Source organism: Babylonia areolata, chromosome 16 (genome assembly GCF_041734735.1).
Source record: "Babylonia areolata isolate BAREFJ2019XMU chromosome 16, ASM4173473v1, whole genome shotgun sequence".
Classification (NCBI taxonomy): domain Eukaryota; kingdom Metazoa; phylum Mollusca; class Gastropoda; order Neogastropoda; family Buccinidae; genus Babylonia; species Babylonia areolata.
In genome coordinates, this window is record NC_134891.1 from 9074681 (window position 1) to 9099928 (window position 25248).

Consider the following 25248-nt stretch of genomic DNA (forward strand, 5'->3'; position numbering starts at 1 on the left):
CTTGTTATGTTCGTGGAAAGTCAGACAGACAGACAGAAAGACAAAGAGAGAGACCAGTTAACAACTGTCCAATCTCGGATCATTAGTAAGAGCTTGTGTTTACTCTTTTGACTCACTTAGCACGTAGACGTGCACCACGTGAAGTGACATTCCGCTCATACAGGGAAACCCCGAACAGGAACAAAGTCAAAGGAAGTTTCGTCTAAAAATAGATTGCTTTAACATGGGGCAGCATACATGGGGCTTTCCGAAATCACGCCTTCGTTTGTTTCGCACACAACGAAATTGATTGGTCTATTGTTTCGTCACGGGTTTGGCAGAATCGGTTTAAAAGCTCACGACGTCGTCGCTAATTTCTCACATTTTGTTACTGTGCATTTACAGTTCATCACCAAGTGGTTGCGGATCATTAGGCCTACTGGTTTCTCTTCATTACACAACTTGAGACTGAAAAAGTCTTGTGGTTCATTGTATGATTGGTGTCTTTGTCGCCGTTTTTCAGTGTGTGACGCCGTCTGAAACTGTGAGTATTAAGAGAGAAAAAAAGTTATATGATTTATGTTATCGTTTCGGTGTTTGTTTTTTGTTTGTTTGCTTGTTTGTTTGTTGTTGTTGTTGTTGTTCTTTTGTTGTTGTTGTAGTTGTTTTGTTTTGTTTTTTTGTTTGTTTGTTTTAGTTGAATCATATTTCGAGAGGAAAATTGTTGGGTATTGAGCTTTGTTTTCCCCTCTTAATTCTCTCTCTCTCTCTTCTTCTTCTTCTTCTTCTTAAATTGTCATTTTTGTTAAAAGGTTATTTTCATTTATTTGTTTTGGTGTTCATACACATAAGATCGTACAGCCTGGGAAATATTAAATGACCTCTCAGCGATTTTCTAATTTTAATTGAATTATATTTTAATGGAGCCAGCATTAGGTGACTGACAACAACACATTTGTTTCAAATCCATTCCTTCAATTCCCAGTGTTGTGATTAACCAGTACCTTAGTAAGAATCAGATAAGTTCAAGTGAAATCCTGTAGTTTATTCTCTCTCTCTCTCTCTCTCTCTCTTCTTCTTCTTCTTCTTCTTCTTCTTCTTCTTCTTCTTCTTCTTCTTCTTCTCCTTCTTCTTCTTCTTCATCTTCTTCTTAAATGATTTTTTTTAATCGTGTGGGAGCCAGCATAGTTTGGGGTTACTGACAACAACACATATGTTTCAATTCCAATCTTTCATTTCCCAGTGTTGTGATTAACCAGTGCCTTGGTAAGAATAAGATAGGTTCGAGTGAAATCCTGTAGTTTATTCTCTCTCTCTCTCTCTCTCTCTATCTTCTTCTTCTTCTTGAATTTTCATTTTTGTTAAAAGGTTATATTTATCCATTTGTTTTGGTGTTCATGCACATAAGATCACACAGCCTGGGAAATATTAAATGACTTCGAATGTTTTTTTGTTTTTTTTAATCGTGTGGGAGCCAGCATAGTTTGGGGTTACTGACAACACATATGTTTCAATTCCAATCTTTCAATTCACAGTGTTGTGATTGACCAGTACCTTGGTAAGAATACTTAGATAGGTTCGAGTGAAATATTGTAGTTTACTCTCTCTCTCTCTCTCTCTCTCTCTCTCTCTTGTTCTTCTTCTTCTTCTTCTTCTTCTTCTTCTTCTTAAATTTTCATTTTTGTTAAAAGGTTATATTCATCCATTTGTTTTGGTGTTTATGCACATAAGATCACACAGCCTGGGAAATATTAAATGACTTCGAATGCTTTTTTTTTTTTTTTTTTTTTTGTGGAGCCAGCATAGCTTTAGGTTACTGACAACACATGTGTTTCAATTCCATTCTTTCATTTCCCAGTGTTGTGATTAACCAGTGCCTTGCTAAGAATAAGATAGGTTCGAGTGAAATACTGTACTTCTCTCTCTCTCTCTCTCTCTATATATATATATATATATATATATATATATATATATATATATATATATATCTTCTTCTTCTTCTTGAATTTTCATTTTTGTTAAAAGGTTATATTTATCCATTTGTTTTGGTGTTCATGCACATAAGATCACACAGACTGGGAAATATTAAATGATTTCGAATGATTTTTTTTTTTAATCGTGTGGGAGCCAGCATAGTTTGGGGTTACTGACAACAACACATATGTTTCAATTCCAATCTTTCATTTCCCAGTGTTGTGATTAACCAGTGCCTTGGTAAGAATAAGATAGGTTCGAGTGAAATACTGTAGTTTATTCTCTCTCTCTCTCTCTCTCTCTCTCTCTCTCTATATATATATATATATATATATATATATATATATATATATATCTTCTTCTTCTTCTTGAATTTTCATTACCAGTACCTGGCTAAGAACAAGATAAGTTCAAGTGAAATACTGTAGTTCTCTCTCTCTCTCTCTCTCTCTCTCTGTGTGTGTGTGTGTGTGTGTGTGTGTGTGTGTGTGTGTGTGTGAGTGCGCGCGCGCGTGTGTGTGTGTTTGTATTACTCATTTTGTCACACTCTATGTGAAATCAGTTCGAGCTGCACTCCCCAGCCGGGGAGAGCGTGTCGCTTCACTGACAGCGCCACCCCTTGGTTGTTTTGTTCTGTTCTGTTTTTCGGCGGCCTCCAATTTGATTTGTTTTTGTATTTGTATTTCTTTTTATCACAACAGATTTCTCTGTTTGAAATTCGGGCTGCTCTCCCCCTAGGGAGAGCGCGTCGGTATACTACAGCGCCACCCATTGTTTTGCTTTTTTTTTTTTTTTTTTTCCTGCGTGCAGTTTTTATTTGTTTCTCCTCAGTATCGAAGTGGATTTATCTACAGAATTTTGCTAGGAACAACCTTTTGTTGCCGTGGGTTCTTTTACGTGTGCTAAATGCATGCTGCACACGGGACCCGTCCGGTTTATCGTCTCAATCCGAACGATGACTAGCGTCCAGTCCACCACTCAAAGGCTAGTGGAAGGGGAGAAAATACTGGCGCGACTGTGCCGGCGCCGGGATTCGAACCAGCGCGCTCAGATTCTCTCGTTTCCACTGAGTAGACGGGACACGTTACCTCTGGGCCAGTCACGCCACTCTGTTTCTGTGTGCGTGTGTGTGCCTCTGTCTGTGTATATTATATGTATGTCTCTGTCCGTCTGTCTCTCTCTGATTGTCTGTCTGTCTCTCTGTCTGTCTCTGTCTGTCTGTCTCTCTTCCCTCTCTCTCTTCCTCTTTCCCTTCCTCCTTCTTCTTCTTCGTGTTGTCCGTCGGTGTGTGTGTGTGTGTGTGTGTGTGTGTGTGCGTGTGTGTTTGTGATTGTGTGTGTTTGTGTTTGTGCCGGAGACAGAGGCTGAGACTACTGTACTAAACTGACAGCCAGACACTGGTGAAACTGAAGATTAACGACCTGTTGTTATTCCCGTTCAAGATCACTGAAACTGTTCACTTCATGCGTAAATGAAGGGCAGGTGTTTTTGGTTTCAGGTGCGAAAGACAAACTGAAAGCAACCCACGTCAGTATTCGTTCAGTTCTTAACTTGGTATATCGTCGTCATCACCGTGATGGCCTTCGGAAACTCAGGAAGTCCTTATTTGAATGGGAAAAAATCCACTACGTGTAAGGTAATTGACGTAATACGCGACATGTACAAAATCCCGCGACGATGTCATGATCCATTGATTGAGGATGTGTGACGAAACCGACCTCAGTGCGAGTTGAAATACCAATGTGAGGGGGGATAGGCAATGTTATTGTCGTGTGTGTAAAGTTACCGTCTAAAAAGACCACCTTTGATTTCACGAAGCATGCGATTACGGGGTCTTACGGTGTGGTGACAAAAAGAAAAGAAGAAGAAGAAGAAAAAAAAAAGAGTTTCGTAATGAAATCACGCGGTATTATGATGTAATAGATCTTACCTGCGCGCTCGTGTTTGTGTGTGTGTGTGTGTGTGTGTGTGTGTGTGTGTGTGTGTGTGTGTGTGTGTGTGTGTGTGTGTGTGTGTGTGTGTGTGTGTGTGTGTGTGTGTGTGTGTGTGTGTGTGTGTGCCAGTGATGAAATAAGATTTAGAGCTGAAAAAAAGAAGACGAAGAAAAAGGGCTTGAATGATAAAGACAGGCTTTTTTTCTTTTACTAACTACATGGAGAACTACTCAGAGGAAAAAACAGAGATGAAAGACTGAGATTGATCGAGGGCGCTGAATGGGTTACACTGAGTGTTATGTTGTTCTTTGAAGTTGTTCACATCGGCTGTCTGTCACACACACACACACACACACACACACACACACACACACACACACACACACACACACACACACACGAGAGAGAGAGAGAAAGACAGACAGAGACACACAGAGAGAGAGACTGACGTTCCAGTACAAGTGACCAACACAAAAACTTGAATTGAAAGATAAAAATCGATTACTAAATTCAAATTTATATATATATATATATGTATATGTGTGTGTGTGTGTGTGTGTGTGTGTGTGATTTTTAGAAAAGAAGAAGCAAAGATGGAAAAATATATTCCGCAAATTAAATATACTGATTTCAAATCATGTTATAAAAAAAAAAACACACCTAAAAGATTATAGTGCATAATTATGTTCTATATCATTATCGATATGATACTTTGTATGCATGGTAGTACTGTACGTGTATAAGATATACAGCTACCTAGTTTTCTTGACACGTACCACAGTGTTAATTATCAAGCTACTGACATGTTAATGAGCTGACATAACTTACTGTTGTATGTTTAAAACATGATTACTTTAGCACGTTCAGATAACTAATACTAAAAGTATGCAAACTAAAAGAATTAAACCCTACTGAAGTCAGTTTCTCAAACTAAAACTGAATCTGTATACGTGGATTCGAATGCTTCCACTTACAAGAGTTATGCTTTGGACTATTGTTTGTTTGGTCAATTTCCGGCTGAAATATCAAACTCGATGACTGACGTTGAAACCGATCCACAGAACTTGAGTTTAATCATTGTGTTCCTCAGTCGAGAATGCAATTAAATCATACTGAAATGTTTCAGTTTTACACTAATCACAAAAAGTACACAAACCAAAGCGAAGAAAACAAAACAAATTACAGCCAGCAACAATTATCATGTGAGATATCTCTGCGCTGTATCATCAATGGTTTCTCCAGTCAGTGGGAAATCATTTACAGCTTAGTCTTTTGTGAAGGATAATGACTCTCAAACTAGGAGGCAAAATTGCACTTGGCTCTTAGTGCTGCAGCCTTGTGGGCTGTTTAGCCTTTGGGAACCATACCAACGCCGACTGTCCTAAAACCCTCTTGGCCGAGAGAGTGGGGATGTAACTTGGGCAAGACACTCTCCACTATAATCAAATTCTAGCCCAAATAGTCCGGAACAGCAGTTGCCTCCTCTGCTGTTCTGATGGTCATAGTCGGACACGACTGACTGTCATATATATATTATCTCTGCACAGTGCCCCGCTGATTTGGCCCCAACTTTTATAGACATTATAGTTGTGAAAAGCCTGTGTGTCCACCGCCCGTTTCACTGTTCCACTTATTGTGTGAGGGTCAGTGCTGCGACTGATGCAGCCTGTGTTTTTCCTTCGTGTGTATACACACGCAAAAGATCAAAATACGCACTTTAAAGATCCTGTAATCCATGTCAGCGTTCGGTGGGTTGTGGAAACAAGACCATACCCAGCGTGCACACCCCCGAAAATGGAGTATGGCTGCCTACATGGCGGGGGTAATAAACAACAGGTCATATGCGTAAAAATTTACATGTCTATGTGAGTTTGTGTGTGTGTGTGTGTGTGACTGCAACCTGACTGAATCAGTGACACGGGAAACGAATGATGAGCGTCAAAAGGCAACTCTCAGTCGGCTCTATACCCAGGTAGGCCTGTTGTGCGAATGACTCTCTGTAAAGCACTTAGAGCTTGGTCTCTGACACCGAGGATAGGCGCTGTACAATCATCATCATCATCATCATCATCATCCTTCCATCCATCCTTCCTTCCATTTCTCCCAACAAAATGTTCTGTCTGTATCACTTGATCGCGGTGTTAGTCTTTGGGTTTAGTCCCCAACTGATACCTGTCTGTTTGTTTTTGGTTTTGTCACCTATGTTTGACTGTTTATCTGTCTGTCATACATGATTTCGAACGCGAATACTGAACTATTTCTTAAGTGACAGAGCCAAGAAATCGGCGCCCTGGTTGCCCGGCTTCACCATGTACTTTAGATCCACGCAAATTTAGAAGGGATCCGTTGTTTACTTAGAGAGTTAGCGAAGTAACCCATGAAAGACTTACTGTAGGCAATCAAGCCCCATCAGTCCCCATCCTGCCCTGTGATCTTCGGCCGGATAGGATTGTCCCACTTTAGAGGTCAAACACAGAGCTTATCATCCAGTTTTTCAAGCAATCAGTCCCTTAAAACCCCTTGACTGCCATAAAACGTATTACCTACGTGCATTGTGACGTCACTGATGACGTCATCAGAAAAAATGAGAAATAGCTCTGGAAGGCTGAAAATTCACACAGTTCGTCTAGAGTGGTATATCTCCAGACCATTTTCTCACTTTTAGGCTTATTGTTTTGGATAATGTTTTATGACCCGAAACACCACTTTCTGCTGTTTCCCCCCTGGCACTGAAGGGGTAATTAGATGTTTGTTCATAAAAAAAAGAGAGAGAGAGGAAAAAAGGAGATCTAAGTGCATGTAACATTGATACTGAATTTACGCAAAGTGTATTTCTTGAAACAAAATTTGCGACAGTTTCTTTTTTTTTTGTATTCACCAAGGGGCAATACTCCTTCTTCTCTGTAAGTTCCAAAGTAAGATCGATGTGTGTGACTATATGGGACTCCTCCCCGCAGAGCAAGTGTATAAACTTTGCAGTCTGTACTTTGTAACGTTTTATTACTGAGGTGTTGTGGTGCACTGAAAAACACTACCTGAGAAATACAATATTTGCGAGAGAGAGAGAGAGTGTGTGTGTGTGTGTGTTTGCGTGTGTGTGTGTGTGTGTGTGTGTGTGTCGTGTGTGTGTGTGTGTGTGACTCCCTTCACCGAGTTGCAGTTCTATTCCGTAGTATTTTAAATTGCTTGGACTTCGACCTCACAACTGAAAACTACATAATATACATGTACAGATGACACCAGACTAAAATGCATGTGACTGACTCCACTGAGAACAATACATCGGCCTTTAAACCCTGTTGTTGATGTGTTGTTGTTGATCGGCTGATGTTACGTTGTTATTTTTATTCTTTCACAAAGCCTGTGATATTTCGGAAAAAAGGTGTGTGTGTGTGTGTGTGTGTGTGTGTGTGTGTGTGTGTGTGTGTGTGTGTGTGTGTGTGTGTGTGTGTGCGGTGTGTGTGGTGTGTGTGTGTGTGTGTGTGTGCGTGTGTGTGTGTGTGCGGTGTGTGTGTGTGTGTGTGTGGTGTGTGTGTGTTGTGTGTGTGTGTGTGTGTGTGTGTGTGTGTGCGGTGTGTGTGTGTGTGTGTGTGTGTGTGTGTGTGTGTGTGTGTGTGTGTGTGTTGTGTGTGTGTGTGTGTGTGTCAGTGTGCGTGTGTGTGTTTGTGTGTGTGTGTGTGTGTGTGTGCGGTGTGTGTGTGTGTGTGCGGTGTGTGTGTGTGTGTGCGGTGTGTGTGTGTGTGTGTGTGTGTGTTTGTGTGTGTGTGTGCGGTGTGTGTGTGTGTGTGTGCGGTGTGTGTGTGTGTGCGGTGTGTGTGTTGTGTGTGTGTGTGTGTGTGTTTGTGTGTGTGTTGTGTGTGTGTGTGCTGTGTGTGTGTGTGTGTTGTGTGTGTGTGTGTGTGTGTGTGTGTGATCGTGCAGGCGCAGGGCATGCCAGTCAGTGCTCAGTGGTTAATTGTTAATCAGTGACAACTTGAAGTAAATGTTCCTAACACTGGTGGGCTTGGAGATTAAGGCTGAATTATGACACCAAAACACACAGCTACAAAACATCTATCAAAAAAAAAAAAAAGAAAGAAAGAAAGAAAGAAAAAGAAAAAAAGGAAGAAAAAAGAAGAAAAGAGAAAAAAAAAAGACTGAAATTTCATACATATCTATCTATCTATCTATGCCTGTGTGTCTGTCTGTCTGTCTGTATCAGTGAAGCTGGTTATGCGGCTGTCATTATGTACATTAACAACTGCATAAGCCTTCTTCTTCTTCTTCTGTGTTCACTCGTATGCACACGAGTGGGCTTTTTACGTGTATGACCGTTTTTACCCCGCCATGTAGGCAGCCATACTCCGTTTTCGGGGGTGTGCATGCTGGGTATGTTCTTGTTTCCATAACCCACCGAACGCTGACATGGATTACAGGATCTTTAACGTGCGTATTTGATCTTCTGCTTGCATATACACACGAAGGGGGTTCAGGCACTAGCAGATCTGCACATATGTTGACCTGGGAGATCGGAACAATCTCCACCCTTTACCCACCAGGCACCGTGATTCGAACCCTGGGACCCTTAGATTGACAGTCCAACGCTCTAACCACTCGGCTATTGCGCCCGTCAACGGCATAAGCCAATATGTAAAATAAAATAAAAAAGAAAGAAAAAGAAGTTGTGCTTTTTTAATTGATTGTTTGTCTGCCTATCTGTCTAAGGACATTTAAAAACTACACAAGCATAAATGGCTTATATGATTTTTTTTTTCACGCTGAAAAACACTGACTAACAGCGATGATCATTAGCAGAAAGAGGAGTCAAGTTATTGTTGACATAAGACTGGCACGGCCGCTGTGACGAGCCAGTTTCAATATTAATATTCATTTAGTTGGTTGCAGAACAAAATTTAATTATTGACGTAATTTTCTTTACTCTTCACAAGTATGGCCCCCCCAAATACTCTGGAATTTATCATGTATTTAAAGATTATGTGACGTGAATCGATCATGCATTTAACTCGGTGAGAGCAAATTAAAAACCTCAGTTGAAAAGCCGCAACACTTGAAGAGTCACATTAGGCCTCAGTTTTCCAGCCGACTGCTGCTCATCAGTCACGACAGTGGAATCAACACATTTATATTCGGATTTGTTTTTCTTCCCAAATTCACCACAGTACCAAAGGAGACAAGTGGGTGATAAAATGTCATTTCATCTCCCCCTCTTTTTTTTTAAACATCAATTTTTATTTATTTATTTATTTATTTATTTTTACTTCTCTTTTCACATTCTGTTTTTGTTTGGTCATTATTATATATTTACATTAAGTACAAATCCAAATAATGTTCATAGAGTTGAACTAAGCCATAATAATTGAACGTATGGCTGTTGGTAGAGTAAATGACAGAGGTGTGCGTGTGTGTTGCGGGCACGTAGTTGAATGGTAGCGGGGTGGTCGTCTGCGGAAAATGCTAGGATCATCCGAAGTGGTCGCTGGACAACGTGTGGAATAGGGAAATGCAAAGAAGGTGATTTAGACAGATTGATATTCTTTTTCCTTTTTTTTGTCTCTTTAAAAGGTTTTTTTAAGTTCCATGTTAGCTATGCATTTTCCCAAACCTGTACTTAGCTCAAGAATACGTGTGTGAATTTGAGATTAAAATAGGTAGTATCGGAGACGGTAATTTTAACCTGCTCCATTACTCAGCGGAAGTGCGAATGAATTTGTTACGGTTGCATGAAATTGGGATTGTCGATTAACACATTGGTATATTTACATTATATTACAGTTTTAAAATCATTTTGTAAAGAACAGATTATAAGAAAGGTTTAAACACTGATACATGTTTTATTGTAAATTTCCACCAGTTTAGAACTTTTTGTTATCGCGCAAGGATACAGAAGAAGTGAATGAAACTCTTGCAGTGTTTGGCTATGAAGAAATCGAATCGTGGTCGACGGTGAGACAGAAACTCAGAGAGGAGTGTTAACTTTTCGTTTTTTATTGCAGGTATTGTGTGGACACTGTTCTCTGCATCAAACCGGGATTAAGAGATTCGTCGATTGAAACACTTTGTGGAATGCCTTGGAGGATTATTTGCAGCTTTGTGGCATTGTTTGTGTTGGCAAATGCACAAGACAGTGGGCGATCCCATCGGTGGGACTCAAGGGAACCATGGAAGGTACACAGCTCTTCCAGCTTTTCTTTTTTCACTCCCCTCACCTTCAACCCTGTTTAAATTTTTGATGAAGAGTGGTACTTTTTTCATCCAGGACCCGCTCAATCGTGTATTGCTCATATTTTTTTGTTGTTGAAATTGTTGACTGAGTCGCACCTGCACCGTTGGTTTCGAACATGTCACAAAGGTACAAGATCAGAAAGTGAAAGTTTACGACACTGTACTCGACTAACATTACTGAGAGTGTATTGTCACATTTTGCCATGACATAACTGATATTCTCACCTGTGTATGCTTATGTTCCTGGGTGATAGTGGGGGCTTAAATGTTAGTGTCATGATCATATCGTTGGTCGGCTTTTTATGGGCTTTTTCAGCCTTTTGACTGAATATGTTGAGTGATATGATTGTTCTTAAAAAAAAAAGAAAAAAAAAAGAAGATGTATACATGTACTGATGTATTAGGTGTGTATTGCAAAAGTTATGACCAGTTTTTGTTTAGGAAAAATATCATGCCATGTTACCATATTCCAGGATTTGTCAAATCAATGACTTGAATAATGGAACCATTGGGGTAGAGAGGCTGAGTGAGGGAAGGGGGGAGTTGGGTGGGTGATTGAGGGTACAAGACCAAACTGAACAAGAAAGCAAGTCTGGTGCTCAGACTAAAATGAGAGAAAACATTAACAACATAAAATTTTGAGAATGAAACAGACAGCATATATTTTATTTGTTTTCACTATTTCAGTCTCATATATATATATATATATATATATATATATATATATATATATAATTTATATATATATATATATATATATAATAATAATAAAAAATAATATATATATATATATTGATATATATATATATATTGATCAATATTATCAGTTATGACAAAACTTTGTCATGGAAGAGAGTTTTGAGTTTATATTAAAAAACAAACACTATTAAATTAGTCTTCCACTGGAATAAATTAAAGATCTACTCATTCGTTGCTACAAAGTTTTAAAGTATTAAAAAAATACTTTGCCACTGACATCCATCGCCTTTTCCTTTGCAGAACCTGTCTGACAACTTAATTGACATTGACGTAGAAACAGAGAGGAACACTGTTGCTGTGAGTATCATTCATCTGTATTTTTGTTGGCTGGTGAAACCCGTTCAAGTGATCTGTGTCTGTTTATTAATATTCTATATGTGTATACATTAGTTTTGCATTGGCATATAAGATATGAATTGTGTATTGTCAACTTTTTAATTTTTTTGATTAAAAAAAAAGTTTTCAGCTAGATTACAAGCAGAACTGTTGCTGCATTGGGGATATTGAAACACACTCACAAAACAGACTCCGAAAACACAGATTGTACAGTGTACACTTCTTTGAACTCAGACACACACATTTATAGACCTACAAACACAGAACTTTAACTTTTTGGAAAATGAACCTCTCTGCATTTATCCCCATATCATGTTCAGACACTGGAAAATCTACGTCAGCATAAGCAGTGTTTAATTGAATCAGTGAACTGAATGTAACAAACTTGTGTTGCTTTATTTATGATGATATCAGTTTTATGTGGATATTCATAATATTGTGCCAATCCTTGGTCAGAGATCAAGCTCTTTAGAAGGGCTTTACAAACACAGAGTCATTTGCATTACGGGCTGTCTACCAGGGTAGAGCCGACTGACACTGTCACTAGTGACAGCTGCCATTGGGCACTCATCATTCATTTTCTGTTGACAGCTGTCATTGGGCACTCATCTTTTGTTTTCTGTCATCTAATCAGGTTTCAGTCATGCACACACACATACACACTCACATGGACAAGTAACATTTTACATGTATTCACTATTTGACTTGTTTGTTTATTTACCTTGCCATGTAGGCAACCATACTGTTTTGGGGGGTATGCATGCTGGGGATGTTCTGGTTATGGACCACTGACCACAGACATGGATTACAGGATCTTTAACACGCATATATGAATTTGATCTTCTGTGTGCATATACAATGGTACATGTATGTACACATGAGGAGGTTCAGGCACTTGCAGGTCTGCACATTTGTTGACCTGGGAGATTGGAAAAATCTCCACCATTAACCCACTGGGTGTTTTTAGGATCAAACTCAGGAAATTTGGGCGATAATCCAGTGCTGACTGTAGCCATTTGACCACCACACCTGCCAGAAAAAAAAAAAAGTTATGATGTATGCTATGTCTGTGCCACTGTAATGAAGCATACATGTGTACATATGTCTTGGCTACATTTCGACTACTTGTTAATGTTACGCATTCATTAGTGTGTCTGTGTGTCTTTTCTTTATACTTCGTTGAGTTGTGTTTGCTATATGAATTAAGATATCAGCATTAGGTTGGATATATTTCTCAGTGTCTGAGTCTGTTTTTGGATTCAGTAAATGATAATTGTTCATAATTTGTTTTAGTTTTACGTATTCAATATTTCATATTACAAAAAGCCAACAACAAAAAACAACTGAACCATAAATCATCTGCATATCACTAAATAACTAATTATTATTTGAACTTGAAGAGTGGCTGTGTTGGCTTTTAAACTGACTTCGCTAAGACATGCATTCTCCTGATTATAAAACTATGATAAAAAAAAGGTTAAAAAAAGAAAAAAAGAAAAGTGAAATGGATGGAGAATGTAGAGTTAAGAAATGCGTGTACAGGAGGAGGAGGAGGACATGTTTAAAAGAACAAAATTTGATTGATGGCTTGTCAGCACTCAAAGGCTTCCTGGTTTGTGAGGGCTTATGAAGACATGGGGAGAATGCTTTTGACACAAGAGACTCAAGACTGGTTTGCTGTCTATTTATGCAGGTTCAGAAAGTTGTTGTCTGAGTTTTAGTCAGTCAGCGGTAGGTGACACTGACAAGCACAATAGCTGAACACGCATGCGTGCGTGTGTGTGTGTGTGTAGCGCATACATGAATGCAACGAGATGGAGAGAGAACTGTAGAATGTGCTAACTGAACATAAAATCATATATTATTATTAAATATTATACTAATTTAAAAAAACTAGTTGTAAACAAGTGATCAGCGCAAGGGATGGAATGACTGTGGGGAGTGGAAGTTGAAATGATTCTGTGATTTGGCCAGCAATCATTGTTTATTCTCCATGTTGGACAATCACAACTGAATTTGCCCAAGAGATTCAACTTCTTGTGGTGAATAGGGTTTTTTGTCTGAATTGGTGGACGTTTCAGAACCTTTTACTAGTTTTAGTGTTAATGACAGATTCTGTATAGTAAGCCAAAGTCTATAACATATGAAAACCTCTCATATATTTTTTGTTTATTAAGGCCACATTATTTCCACAGGCCCGTACTTGCACTGTTGCTTGCCATTTTGAGAGGGCCTGTTGTGATCGGTTATCAGGTGTTTTGTTTGACTGTAGCAACTGATTGTGTCATTACCACTACAGGTAGTATTATCGTAAAGGTTATCATCCTGCTTTTCAACTTCAAGCATAAGCTGAATTAGCAATTGTATCAAAGTATGGCAGCATTGAGGGCACTTCAGACACATGACATGTCATCTGAAGTTGGAGATAGTGCGAAAACTGTGTTTTTGATGTTCATCTCCAGTTCTAGTTTGGCCCCGCTTAGAAGTTTGAAAGATGTGGATCATTTACTGTGATTTGTGTGAGCTATTTTGACCAGATGGCAGATTTGTTATGTATATGACACAAGCAATGAAGCACATGCATGCACATGTATATATATACAGCTGTGCACTCACAGTCACACACGAAAACACGTGTACATATGTACACACAGATTGACACAGACTGACAGAATAGTTGATATGCCTGTGTATACATGTATACACACACAGGCACAGACACAGACATGCACATGCACACCCACACACATCCACACTGTATTATAGATTTTTAACAGAAGTTGACTAAGGTTGTAGATATAAAGTAGCATTCTGTGTTGTAGAATAGTAGGAGAGGTTAGAGAAATAGAACAGTGAAAATGAAAATTTACACAGTTGTTGCAAAACATATGTGGCATTGTCACAGCTGCCTTTGTAAGGGCTCTTCAGTTGTTGTTCAAAATCAAGGAAATTACCACTAGCGCTGTAGCAGTGGTAAAAGTGTCACACAAACATGTATTCGGAGAGGGATCTGTAGATCTATACACCCAAACACACACTAAAAAGTTCACACACACACACAAACACATGCACTCCCAAACACACTTTTTTACACACACACACACACACACAGTTTTCATGCACATATTTTCACACTCATATACATACATGTATACAGACATACTCATGCACACATGCAGCACACATATAAATGCACGAACACACACGCACGCGCACACACACACATACACACACACACACACATACACACACACACAGAGTTTTTATACACATATTTTCAAACTCACATACATGTACATCACTACATGTATACAGCACACACATCCATGTATACTAACACACACACACACACACACACACACACACACACACACACACACACACAAGGTCTGACAGTGTGGAGGGAGGGAAGTCTTTCTGCCCCCCCCCCCCCCCCCCCCCAACCCCCAGACCTAGCTAGCTGCCAGCTTGTTTTCTTACAGCCCAGTCACCCTGAATAACCCCCCACCCCAGTCCTCCCCACCAACCTACCCTGCCACCCCACTGGATCAACTCCCAATCAAAAGCGCCTTCTATTCAGTGGCTTCACTGTTCACAGTCAACATTCCTTCCTTGCCCACAGCCCGCCCTGCCGCCACCTCCTCCCTCCCACACATTCCTGACAACCTGGTACCCTCTCTCTCCTCCACCTGCTCCCCCCCCCCACCCCTCCCTCACCTCCTCCTCCTCCTCCTCTCCCTTGCTCCATGACACACGCACACAAAAAAAGCCCTGTGAAGGTGGGGGGTGTGAGGATCTTCTTCACCAAGTTTCTTTTGCTTCAAACAAAGTCATTGAACAGGCACAGGCATTAACTGGGGCTGACCTGAAATGAGTTTGAAAACAGAAAGGCTCTACTTCTTGACTTGAGAAAATAACTTACCATGCCATGTGTCAGTGTATGTATACATACATATATATATAGTGTGTGTGTGTGTGTGTGTGTGTGTGTGATGTGTATGATTTATACAAGTATACATCATTACATGAATACTTCATGTCACTCAGTGCCAAAAGTCTTGCCCACAGAGGTGTTACAGTAAGTTTTTATTATAGTTCATGAAAATAAACTGCATACTGATCAAAAACTCAGATCATTTGGTATCCATGGATAAAAAGTGGTAGAAGATATTATTTTGATTGAGATAATTTCAGGTCCTTGCTTGATGTTAATGTTACGGTTGTGTGAAACTGAAATAGATGAGCCCTATTTTTGGAATCAGATTCAGCCCTGCAGTTTCAAGGTGTAGATCCATCGTCTTTGATAAACTGCATGATGTATCAACAGTATTACACTTACAATTAGGAAGCCAGCTGGTCAGCGTGACAAATTCAGCTAGTAACAACGAACATTCTCTTCAACTGGTTGGATAAGCTGTGCTTGTATTTCCAGGAAGTACAAAGTAATGTTCAGTTATTCAATATATATATAGTACTGTTTGAGTACTATACTAAAACAGTATGAGTAACACACAAGTGTACGCTCTTGCCCAACGCCCAGGAGCAACTTCTCGCCCTGAGTCCTAAAAATAGAACCTCAAGGAGAGTGGTGGTGGAAAAGTGCGTGTCTTCAGTGACTGTTCAGGTGTTGTAGCAATAACCCCTCTCTCTCCCTCCTCTTCTCTTTTTTTCCGGGGAGTGTGTCTTGGCCCTATTTCTAAAGCCAGGCTTCATGAGTTGAAGTGCTCCTGACTGTGTTTGCCAGTGATATTGGCCCACACCACACCGCACCGCTCCGCACCACACCGCACAGCCAAGGGTGGTGGTGGTGGTGGTGGCGGTGGTTTCTCTCCTCATCCCTTCCCTTGCCGGCTTTACTTCCCCTGTTTATTTTTTGCCTGGCCTTTTCTGTTGGTCTTCTTTTTTCCTGTGCTTTCACATATTTTCCATTTCCTTTCTACCTGCTTGTGGGCCTGAAGGGAAAGGTGTGTGGTGTGAAAGAAGGCTTAGGCTGTCCCCCCCCCCCCCCCCCCGTTGCCGCCCCCCCACCCCACCCACCCCTGCTGGTGGGGTAATGGACAGGAATTGGGTGTGTGTGTGGGGATGAAGGAAGAAAGAATGGCCATGTGTGTGTGTGTGTGTGTGTGTGTTGGTTTCTACTAGGATGGTTTAGGAGTGGCTTCCTTTTCATTTGTTGATTTTTTTTTATAATTTAGATACAAGTTGTTGTTTTTTTCTTTTACACTTGTTGCAAGCAGCTTATTTATTCTTTTTTTCCCCCTTTGCCTTTTGACAGAGTTCTGCTTACATTTTCTGATTTTTCATCCCTAATAATGATCATTAAGTTATTTCCTTATGATATTGATGATAATGATTATGATAATTATGATGATGATAATTTACTGGCTTAAAATCTTGCACTTTCAAACCTCACAGGACACACACACACACACAAATTGTGTGCACACACAAACACACATCTAATGATCTATTGAGATCTTTCTTTCACATTTACTTCTTCTTTTATATATATATATATATATATATTCTTTTCTTTCTTTCAATCAAATAATATTAATATTTATATATATAAATTTATTTACCCCATAGCCCTGTTTTCTTTTCCCTTCATAACAAAAAATCATGTTGAGTTTTATTGTTTTTATTCAAGGGCTTTGATTTTTTATTTATTTTTTTTTTTTTATGTTCTACTAAGTATGAGGACTGCTGGTCTCAATTTTGGTTTTCAAGGTTTCTGCTCTCTGATATGTTGGTGTTGCCTTGCTCAGTTTTTTGCCATCTTCCCTTCACCCCTCCCCTTCCCCTTCCCTCCCCCTTTCTTAATCTTTACCTTGGAATTTCCCTCCAGCTGCTGCTTTTCTTTTTTAAACACAACTTGTGTGTTGTTGTTGTTGCTGGTGGTAGTGATGGTGGTGGTGGTGGTGGTATTAGCACTTTGGAATATTTACAGCTACCACCCTCCCATTTTTTCTCTCTCTCTCTCTCTTGTGTGTCGTAACACTATGCACAAAAAAAAAAAAAAAAAAAAAATTGTGTTTGTACACATGTGCAAATGTAACGCGAGTTTGTGTGGCATGGGCTGGTTGTTGGGGGTTTGTGTGTGTGTGGGTGTGTGTGTGGGTGTGTGGAGAGAGAGAGAGTGGTGAAAAGATCTAGGAGACCCATAAACTGTCTCGGTTGGTGAAAGAACAGCCGTGGAGAGAGGTATTTTAGTGGCTTCCTCACACATGTGTCCCTCGGATTGGGGAAGCAAAAAAACTACAAAGACTGGGCTAAACTCTTGTGCAGGCGTCAAGTGCGCGAGTGAGCATCCGTGTTCATGTGTGTGTGTCACTGTGTGTGTGCGTGTGTGTGTGTGTGCGTGTGTGCGCGTGTGTGTGTCTACACAGATACGTTGTACTGTTAGCGTTACAGTAGTACTGTGTGAGTACATGGTGATTACTTTCTATTTATAAATGATATGCAGGTGTTATCTTGTGCACACGCGAGTTAGTAACTCCTACCCACACCGTTCCGTGCTGTCCCAAAAATCGGGATGTCGAACTTGTAACTCAGGAAGAAGATGAATGGCATGGCTTGACCTTTTCTTGGGAGGTTGTGTGTGTGTGTGTGTGTGTTAGGGGTGAGGGGGGCTAGGGGTGGGGGTGTAACTTAGAGGAGGGGGTCCTCTTCCCTCCTCCCTCATCCCACCATCCCCCGCTCCGGTTTCCTTTCATGTGAAAATGATTCCAGGCCCCATTACCTTGCTGTTGCACGCAAACCTTTTGTGGCTGTGTGTGTGTGTGTGTGTGAGAGAGAGAGAGAGAGAGAGAGAGAGAGAGAGAGAGAGAGTGAGTATACCGCGTGGTCTGGACGGGTGGAGAGAGAGAGAGAGAGAGGGGGGGGGGGGGGTTGTTTCTGGGTGGGTGTACATGTATGCATACGTGTGATGTGAGGAAGTTTGCGAGGGCGAGGATGTGTGTGGGTGGGATTGGGGATGATAGGTGTTGGGAGTGGGGGTGGGGTGGGTGGAGAGATTTACAGTGCGATGTGTGCATACACTCTGTGTGTGTGTGTGTGTGTGAGAGAGAGAGAGAGAGAGAGAGAGAAGTTGGGTGAAGGGGGGATAAGGTCGTAAAGAGTAGTGTGGTGGTGGTGGTGGGCAGGCCAGTTATTTTCCAGGGAGTGGGAGGTTGTTGGGGGGTGGGGGGGAGGGGGCGGGGATAGGGACTGGAGGAGGGTTGGGGGGGTCTTGGGGGGGGGGGGGGGGGGGTAGGAGAAGGGGGGCCCCCCCAAACCAATCTTCACTGTTTATGCTGGTCATGTCCAGTGTCATTATGGCTTCTGAAACCCCTTTGTCCCGTTTTAGCCCACCTTCTTTCTTTGGGCTGCCTTCTCTTCATTCTGTCGCGGTGTGTGTGTGTGTGTGTGTGTGTGTGTGTGTGTGTGTGTTAGAGAGAGAGAGAGAGAGCACTTTTGTTACACAGTATGTTTGTGGGTGAAGAGGAACTTTGGGAAAGACAGAAAAAATATCTTCTGCCATATAAGGTTAGACTTAGAGACAGACAGACAGACGTATAGAGAGACAGTCAGACAGACAGACAGAGAGCGTACACGCATGATACTCGATGTGTTGGGGAGGAGGGGGGGGAGAGAGAGAGAAACGCTCAGGGGAAAGAAGTGAAAAAATCTTTCTGTTCTGGCTTCCGGCAAATGAGAGAGAGAGAGAGAGAGAACAGACCGAAAAGAAATAGAGAGCGTGGAGCCTTTTGTGATGTTTTTAGCAGGGAGGGAGAAAGGGGGGGGGAGGGGTTAGGAAGACACACAGGAAGAAAGAGACGGGAGGGAGAGGAGAAAGGAGGAGGGATGGAGGGAGGGAGGAGAGACACAGGAAGAGAAGGGGGAACGAGAAGAGGGGGTGTCAGTCACGTGTCAGGTCAGGCCAGGTCACTGCGCTGTCCGTGACAAAAACATGGGTGTCCTCTCTCTCTCTCTCTCTCTCTCTCTCGTGTCTAGTGGTCTGAAACTCTGAACGCAACAAAAGCGTTGGCCATGACTCCTTGTGAAGGGGATAGTCGATACGATACGTACGTCGTAAATTATAAGAACAGTTAATGCAGGATTTTTGTTTGTTTGTTTGTCTGTTTTTGTTTGTGTGCAAGACCAGCTCATTTGAACGGTAATACAGCCTCTACTCTCAGTTCTCATATTGTCAGGACATCTGCTGTTCTTATGGTTATGGTCATGGTCGTGTACGACTAACTGTATCATCCATGGATACAAAATTATTCTGACAGAAAAGCGTATTGAAAACTTTTACTTCTTGTCAACAGTTAGTCGACTCAGCTGAGCATGATAGTGCGTAGTTTAAACTAGGGCCTTGTGTAATGAACGTGTGCCATTAGTATGCATACTTTCCTTACTGTTCGTTCATTTTGATTTGATTTATGAGCAAAGCATTCTGGAACAATCATTATGATATCACTGTCAGTCGCATTTCCAGTTATAACTCTTTCTGATGAACTGTCCATTTTGTGAAAGGAGGGAGGGATGGAGGAAGAGGGGGTGGGGGGGGGAAGGTGGTTGGTTAGTTGGTTGAGGACAAAGTGCAGAGTCAGTGAAGAGCATCAAAATGATGATGTCAGGATGGTGAAAACAGTCTTTGTTTTGACAAGCGCGGATTTTTACTCCGTGCCCCCCCCCCCCCCCCCCCCCTTTTTTTTTCTTTTTCTTTTTTTTGTATATTTATTTTTTTCTCCTCAATTGAGGCTTCCTGCCAGCCTGTTGAAACGGGCAAGAAAGAATCGACTTGCTTGGGATGTAGACATGTGTGTGTGTGTGTGTTTAAGTTTTATGCTTTGTGTGTTCTTGCCTGTATGCATTCACTCATGCTAGAGTTTTGATTTTTTTTTTTAATGCTCGTCCTGTGTTGCGCGCGCGCGCATGTGTTCGTGTGTATACATGCTCGTGTGTGCGCGGTTGTTCAAGTGTATGCGTGTTTACCACAACGCGTGCACGCGTGTGTTCCTACTGAACATCTGCTGTTCCTTCATCCTGCACGGTCGACTCCAGTTCTCTCCCCTACCCCCACCCCCACATTACATTGTGGGTGTCAGTGAATAGCGCTTCCTCCTCCTCCTCCTCCTCCTCCACCTCCTCCTCCTCCTCCTCCACCTCTTGCTTTACGTTCTGTTTGCTGGCTGTCTATACCAGGCTTCCTTCCAGTTCCACAGCTTGCGAGAAGTAAAGACAAGTGGTGGATGAACTCGACAGTGGAGTGCTGGCAGATTTTTGAGCATCCATAGATCTGTCTCTGTTGCAGAGTACTTAAAGACTCTGAGTCTAAGAAAGAGCTGCTTCGTCCTCCTTCTCCACCACTACTACTACTACTACACAGCGGCCTCTAGGGAAAGGGAGGGAACCGGGGGAATGTTGGAGGGTTCCTAAAGGGAGCAGGGGGTCGTTTGCACGTGTGTGTTGGGGGGTGAGGAGGAGGTGGAGTGAATGATGAGCTGCGGTTGAAAAACGGCTGGAGTCTCATTAAAAGGACAACTTCTTTGGTCTTCTGGTGTGGCGGAGGGAGGAGTTGTGGTAAGGGTTGCTTATAGCTGTGAGGGTAGAATTAAAGAGAGAGAGGGAGGGATGGTGGTGGGGGGTGAGGAGGAAAGTGGTGGTGGTGGGGGGGGGGGGATGGGAGAAGAGGGTCGAGGTGCCTGGGTGCATGGCCCGGTGGGGTAGGAGGGGATGGTGGTGGGGGGTAAGTGAATGATTTATTTCTCCAACAGTTGGCATTTATTAATCACCAAGTGACATTTTGTCCTTTTTTTTACTTCTTCACCTTTTTGTCATTGTTCTCCCGTTCTCTTGTTCCCTTCCCTCTTGCTCTCACCCCCCCCCTTCCCCCACCTGACTCCCTCCCTTCCGTAATCCCTTCATTGTGTGTGTGTGTGTGTGTGTGTGTGTGTGTGTAAAATGTCCATTCATGTTTCCGTCAGTGAATGTATTTGTTATGCTGATTTATTCGTTTGCATAGATCTCTCTCTCTCTCTCTCTCTCTCTCTCTCTCTCTCTCTCTCTCTCTCTCCCTTTGCCCCCCCCCCCCCCCCCCCTTTCTCTCTTTCACTTCACTGTCACCTTCAGCTGTCTTCTGTCCACCCTTGTAGTACTCCTCTCTTTCCCCCTCAATATATGTGTATACATACATGTCTGTGTGTACATGTTTCACTTGTTTTAGGTTGTATGTGTGTGAATTATTCTCTCTGCCTGTGTCTGTTGGTCTGTCTGTCTGTCAGGGACAGAGATAAGAGAAATTATTATATACGTAATGAAATTTGTATTTTATGTGGGTAGTCATTGTGTCTCGTATGTGTTCATCCGCATGTGTACAATGTACACGTGATTGGATGGATTGAAATTACTTATAAATATGTTTTATTTTTTGCCATTATCTCTCTCTCTTTTATGAGCCGAGGTTCAAATCGCGTCTGTCTGCTAGATGATCATACGACAGAATTGGAGCAAACCAGTCCTGGTTAAACTAGAGATGTATATTTTTGGCTAAAATGATGGCTGCCCTTAAATGGGGTTGGCGAACAGGAGAGAGAGAGAGAGAGCAAGAGGGCAAGGGGAGACAGACCTGTAAACGAACGGACAGAAAGTGGGGGCACACAGAGAGAGCGAGAGAGAGAGAGATGCGGGGGGGAAGGAGGTGTGTGTGTGTGTGTGTGTGTGTGTTTAGCTTTGTTGAGAGGAGAGGAAAGTTGACTTGGCAAAAGATGAGTGTGTGGGGGGAGGGGGTGCGGGTTGTGGTTAGCGGGCGGAGAGGGGTTGGGGGGGGGGGTCTAGGGAGGGTAAGGAGAGGATTGTGTGGAGATTTTCTGTCAGTCATGTGTCAGAGCAGATCATGGTTGCTTTGTTGTGGGGGGGCAGGGGGGGAGAGGGGAAGGGGGGGGGAGAGAAAAAGAAAGAAAAAAGAAATTAGAGATATGGAAATAATGAATTAGTCACAGTCTTATTTCTTTTATAATGTTGTTTTAACCTTTTTTGTATTTTTCATCTTTCATTTTGTGCCCTCCTCTTTCGCCAGTGGCCACTTCCCCCTTCTGTCTTGTGAATATCCTGAGGGGGGCGACGAAAATATCACGGATTTTCCTTCCCCCTCCTTCATCTGGGTTTTCAGATACTTACTTGTCATGCGCTTTCTTTTGTTACGTTCTGTTGTTGTTTTCGTTGTGGCTGTTATTTTTATTTTCTCTTTCCCTGTGTGCGCTTTGGTCACCCTTTGATTTTTTTTTTCAACCTCAGAAAACGGAGTGTGGCGGCCTATATGGCGCGGTGAAAACGGTCATGCGTATTTATAATATAAATACAGCCCACTGGTACAGTGTATGTGAGTGAATGTGGGAGTCGAAGCCCACGAAGGAAGAAGAAGAAAAAGCGGGGGTGGGGGGTGGGAGGGGAGGTAGGTGGGGGGTTCCCCCTCCCCTTTTCCTTCTCACTCTCACCTCTTTACCAGCATAGTCACACCAGTGTTGGAAATGAGATGTTTAGGGAGGGGTGCGGTGGCCGGAGGGTGGGGGTGGGGTGGGGTGGGGGCGCTCAGGGAACTTAAGAGTGTCACCCATCATTGCACAGGCCTGTGCAAAACAAGCAGCTTGCTCACAAGAGCGTGGCCGTGGACGCTGATGATCCACTCTGGTGAGCAAAGTCTGAAGGTGTTGGAATGAGAGAAGGAGGTTCTAGAGCCTAAAGCAGGGGGGGGGGGGGGGGGGGGGGGGGGGGGGGGGGGGGTCCCACCCCGCACACCCCCACCCCCTGTACATAGAAACTGTGAAGACGGTTCTCTGTCCTGGTATTATAGTAAGAAAGAATTAGTAGTATTATGTTCGCTGTGTGCACTGTAATCATCGGAGACTGTAGTCACGGGTAAAAGAAAGAAGGGATTGTGACAAGAGTGGCGAGACTGTTCTTTTAAAGAAGAAAAAAGAAGAAGAAGAAGGAAAAAAAATCTGAAAAAAGCGCACGTGAATTTTTTTGAATAACTGAATGACATTGGCTCCAAAAAGAATTTTTGTTTGCCAGTCTGACAGTGAATATGAAGTAAATGATATTATTCGTGACTTGTATTTTGTTAAGAATATCAAAACCCAGCGCACAGTTTCGTTAAAGGTTACATCGTCCGAGAGACGAAAGTGTCGTTTCCAAGCTTAAGAATAGCCTTACATTGGGGGGTGGGGGTTGTGCGGGTGGGGGGGGGGGGGGGGGGGGGGAGGTTGAGCAAAGTCCACGAACAGATTTCAGGCTGTTGGAACCTATTTTTAACAACAGTCTTGCAAGACCTCACGGTCATTGAAGCAACTGGAATTCCGAAAGAATAATGATTATGGACTCGGAAACTCCAAATCAGTTGTAGTAGTAAGCATTTTGCGCGTAAAATAAGAAAAAATAACAACACACCAACAAACTCAACAGGTTATTTATTTTTATTTGTTGTTATTGGTTAGTGAACTGAGCTCGGTACTTTAACGTGGGCGCTGCGTTGACTGACACCACTTGAGCGACACATAGCATTATTGCGTGTTGAATCATGTCGGTGACGTTGTATGGTGGGAAGGACGGGCGAGAGAGAGAGAGAGAGAGAGAGAGAGAGCTGAGGAGAAGAAAGCGGTCCTTTTTATTTATCTGTGGCTGGCCCATAGCGTAACGTGTGAGGGGAAGAGGCCTGGCTGTCATGACAAGACAGGGCCCACAATTAACTGCGCTGTGTTGTATTGAGGGCGCTGTTTATCTGAGAGAGAGAAGAGGGGAGAGAGAGAGAGAGAAGAGGGGTGGGGTGGGAGAGAGAGAGCACTGGAGTGGTGAGTGTGGGCGAGGGGGGGGAGGAGGAGGAGTGTAGAGCGGAAGTGGGGTCCTGATAAGTCACCCCTCGTTGCAGCTTGGCTTGTTTGTCCTCTGGCGCCCGTCACTACAGAGGGGATTGGCCAAGATTAAACATTAGCACACGCACGAACACGTGAATGGGTGCATAATATATTCATCATCTTTTTTTTTCAGTCACACGCACGCGCACATAACACACGCACACGCACGCGCACACACACACATACACACACACACTCACTCTCTCTCACACACGTACACGCACACACACACTCGCACACAGGATGTTTATTATGACTGGGTCCTTTCTCATTCAGTCTCGTCATATTTGTATGGAAATCGAAAAGTCCACGTAGTAGCGTGTGTGCCTTTAATTAAGCGATGTTCTGAGAGCTCTCCATGCATTTTTTTTTTTTTCTAGTTAGATGCTGGCACGAACGTTAGCTGCTGATGCTGTGAGTATGAAGACCATTTTCAGTGGTTTGTTTCCATCTGAGACGATAAAACTAAAGCCCTTCATTGTGTGAAGCATGCACTTAATTAACGCACGTGCGATGAACCATGGCAACAAAAAGGCTGTTCCTGACAAGATTCTGTTGAAAAGTCCACTTTGTTGACAAGAACAACAACAACAACAAAAATCGTTGTGTTAAAAATACCGCAATGCAATACGATGCAATACAATGCAGTACAATACAACACAGTTCAGTACAATATCGCTTTGTTGCTGATGCAGTGAAGACACATTTTCAGTGGTTCCCATCTGAGACAGTCTCACGATAGAACCACAAGGCCCTGTGTGCAGCATGCAACACAACACAGCACAACACAACACAACACAATACAATACAATTTCGCTTTATAGGTAATTTCTTTTCTGCTTTGGTGTGGCCCTCCTTTGCGGATTGAAGCGGGCGACAGTGAGTGAGTGAGTGAGAGTGAGTGAGTGAGCGAGTGACGTGTCATTGTGTGTGAGGACGCGGAGGCGGGGAGAAGGAATGAAGAAGGGCTCTCTGTGAAGTGTGCAGGCGTGGCATGTGTTCGTGTCTCACGGAGACATGATCACCACCCTGTACCACCAGTCTTGGCGACGATAAGGCTGTCTGTCTGAATGTCTGAATGTCTGTCTGTCTATCTGTCTCCCTGCAGCTCGCTTGGCATTCCCCCCCCCCCCCCCCCCCCCCTC

General features: G+C 42.5%; 1 protein-coding gene across 1 annotated transcript in view; it reads left to right on the top strand.

Moving 5' to 3' along the window:
• The first annotated feature begins 368 nt into the window (after window positions 1-368).
• The window catches only part of LOC143291119 (uncharacterized), an 80890-nt gene continuing 56010 nt past the window's right edge, over window positions 369-25248 (top strand). Inside the window, exons 1-3 of the mRNA XM_076600749.1 lie at window positions 369-523; window positions 9881-10052; window positions 11109-11165. Coding sequence (XP_076456864.1) covers window positions 9951-10052; window positions 11109-11165 — 159 coding nt within the window. The 5' untranslated portion in view covers window positions 369-523; window positions 9881-9950. The remainder of the gene's footprint in view (window positions 524-9880; window positions 10053-11108; window positions 11166-25248) is intronic.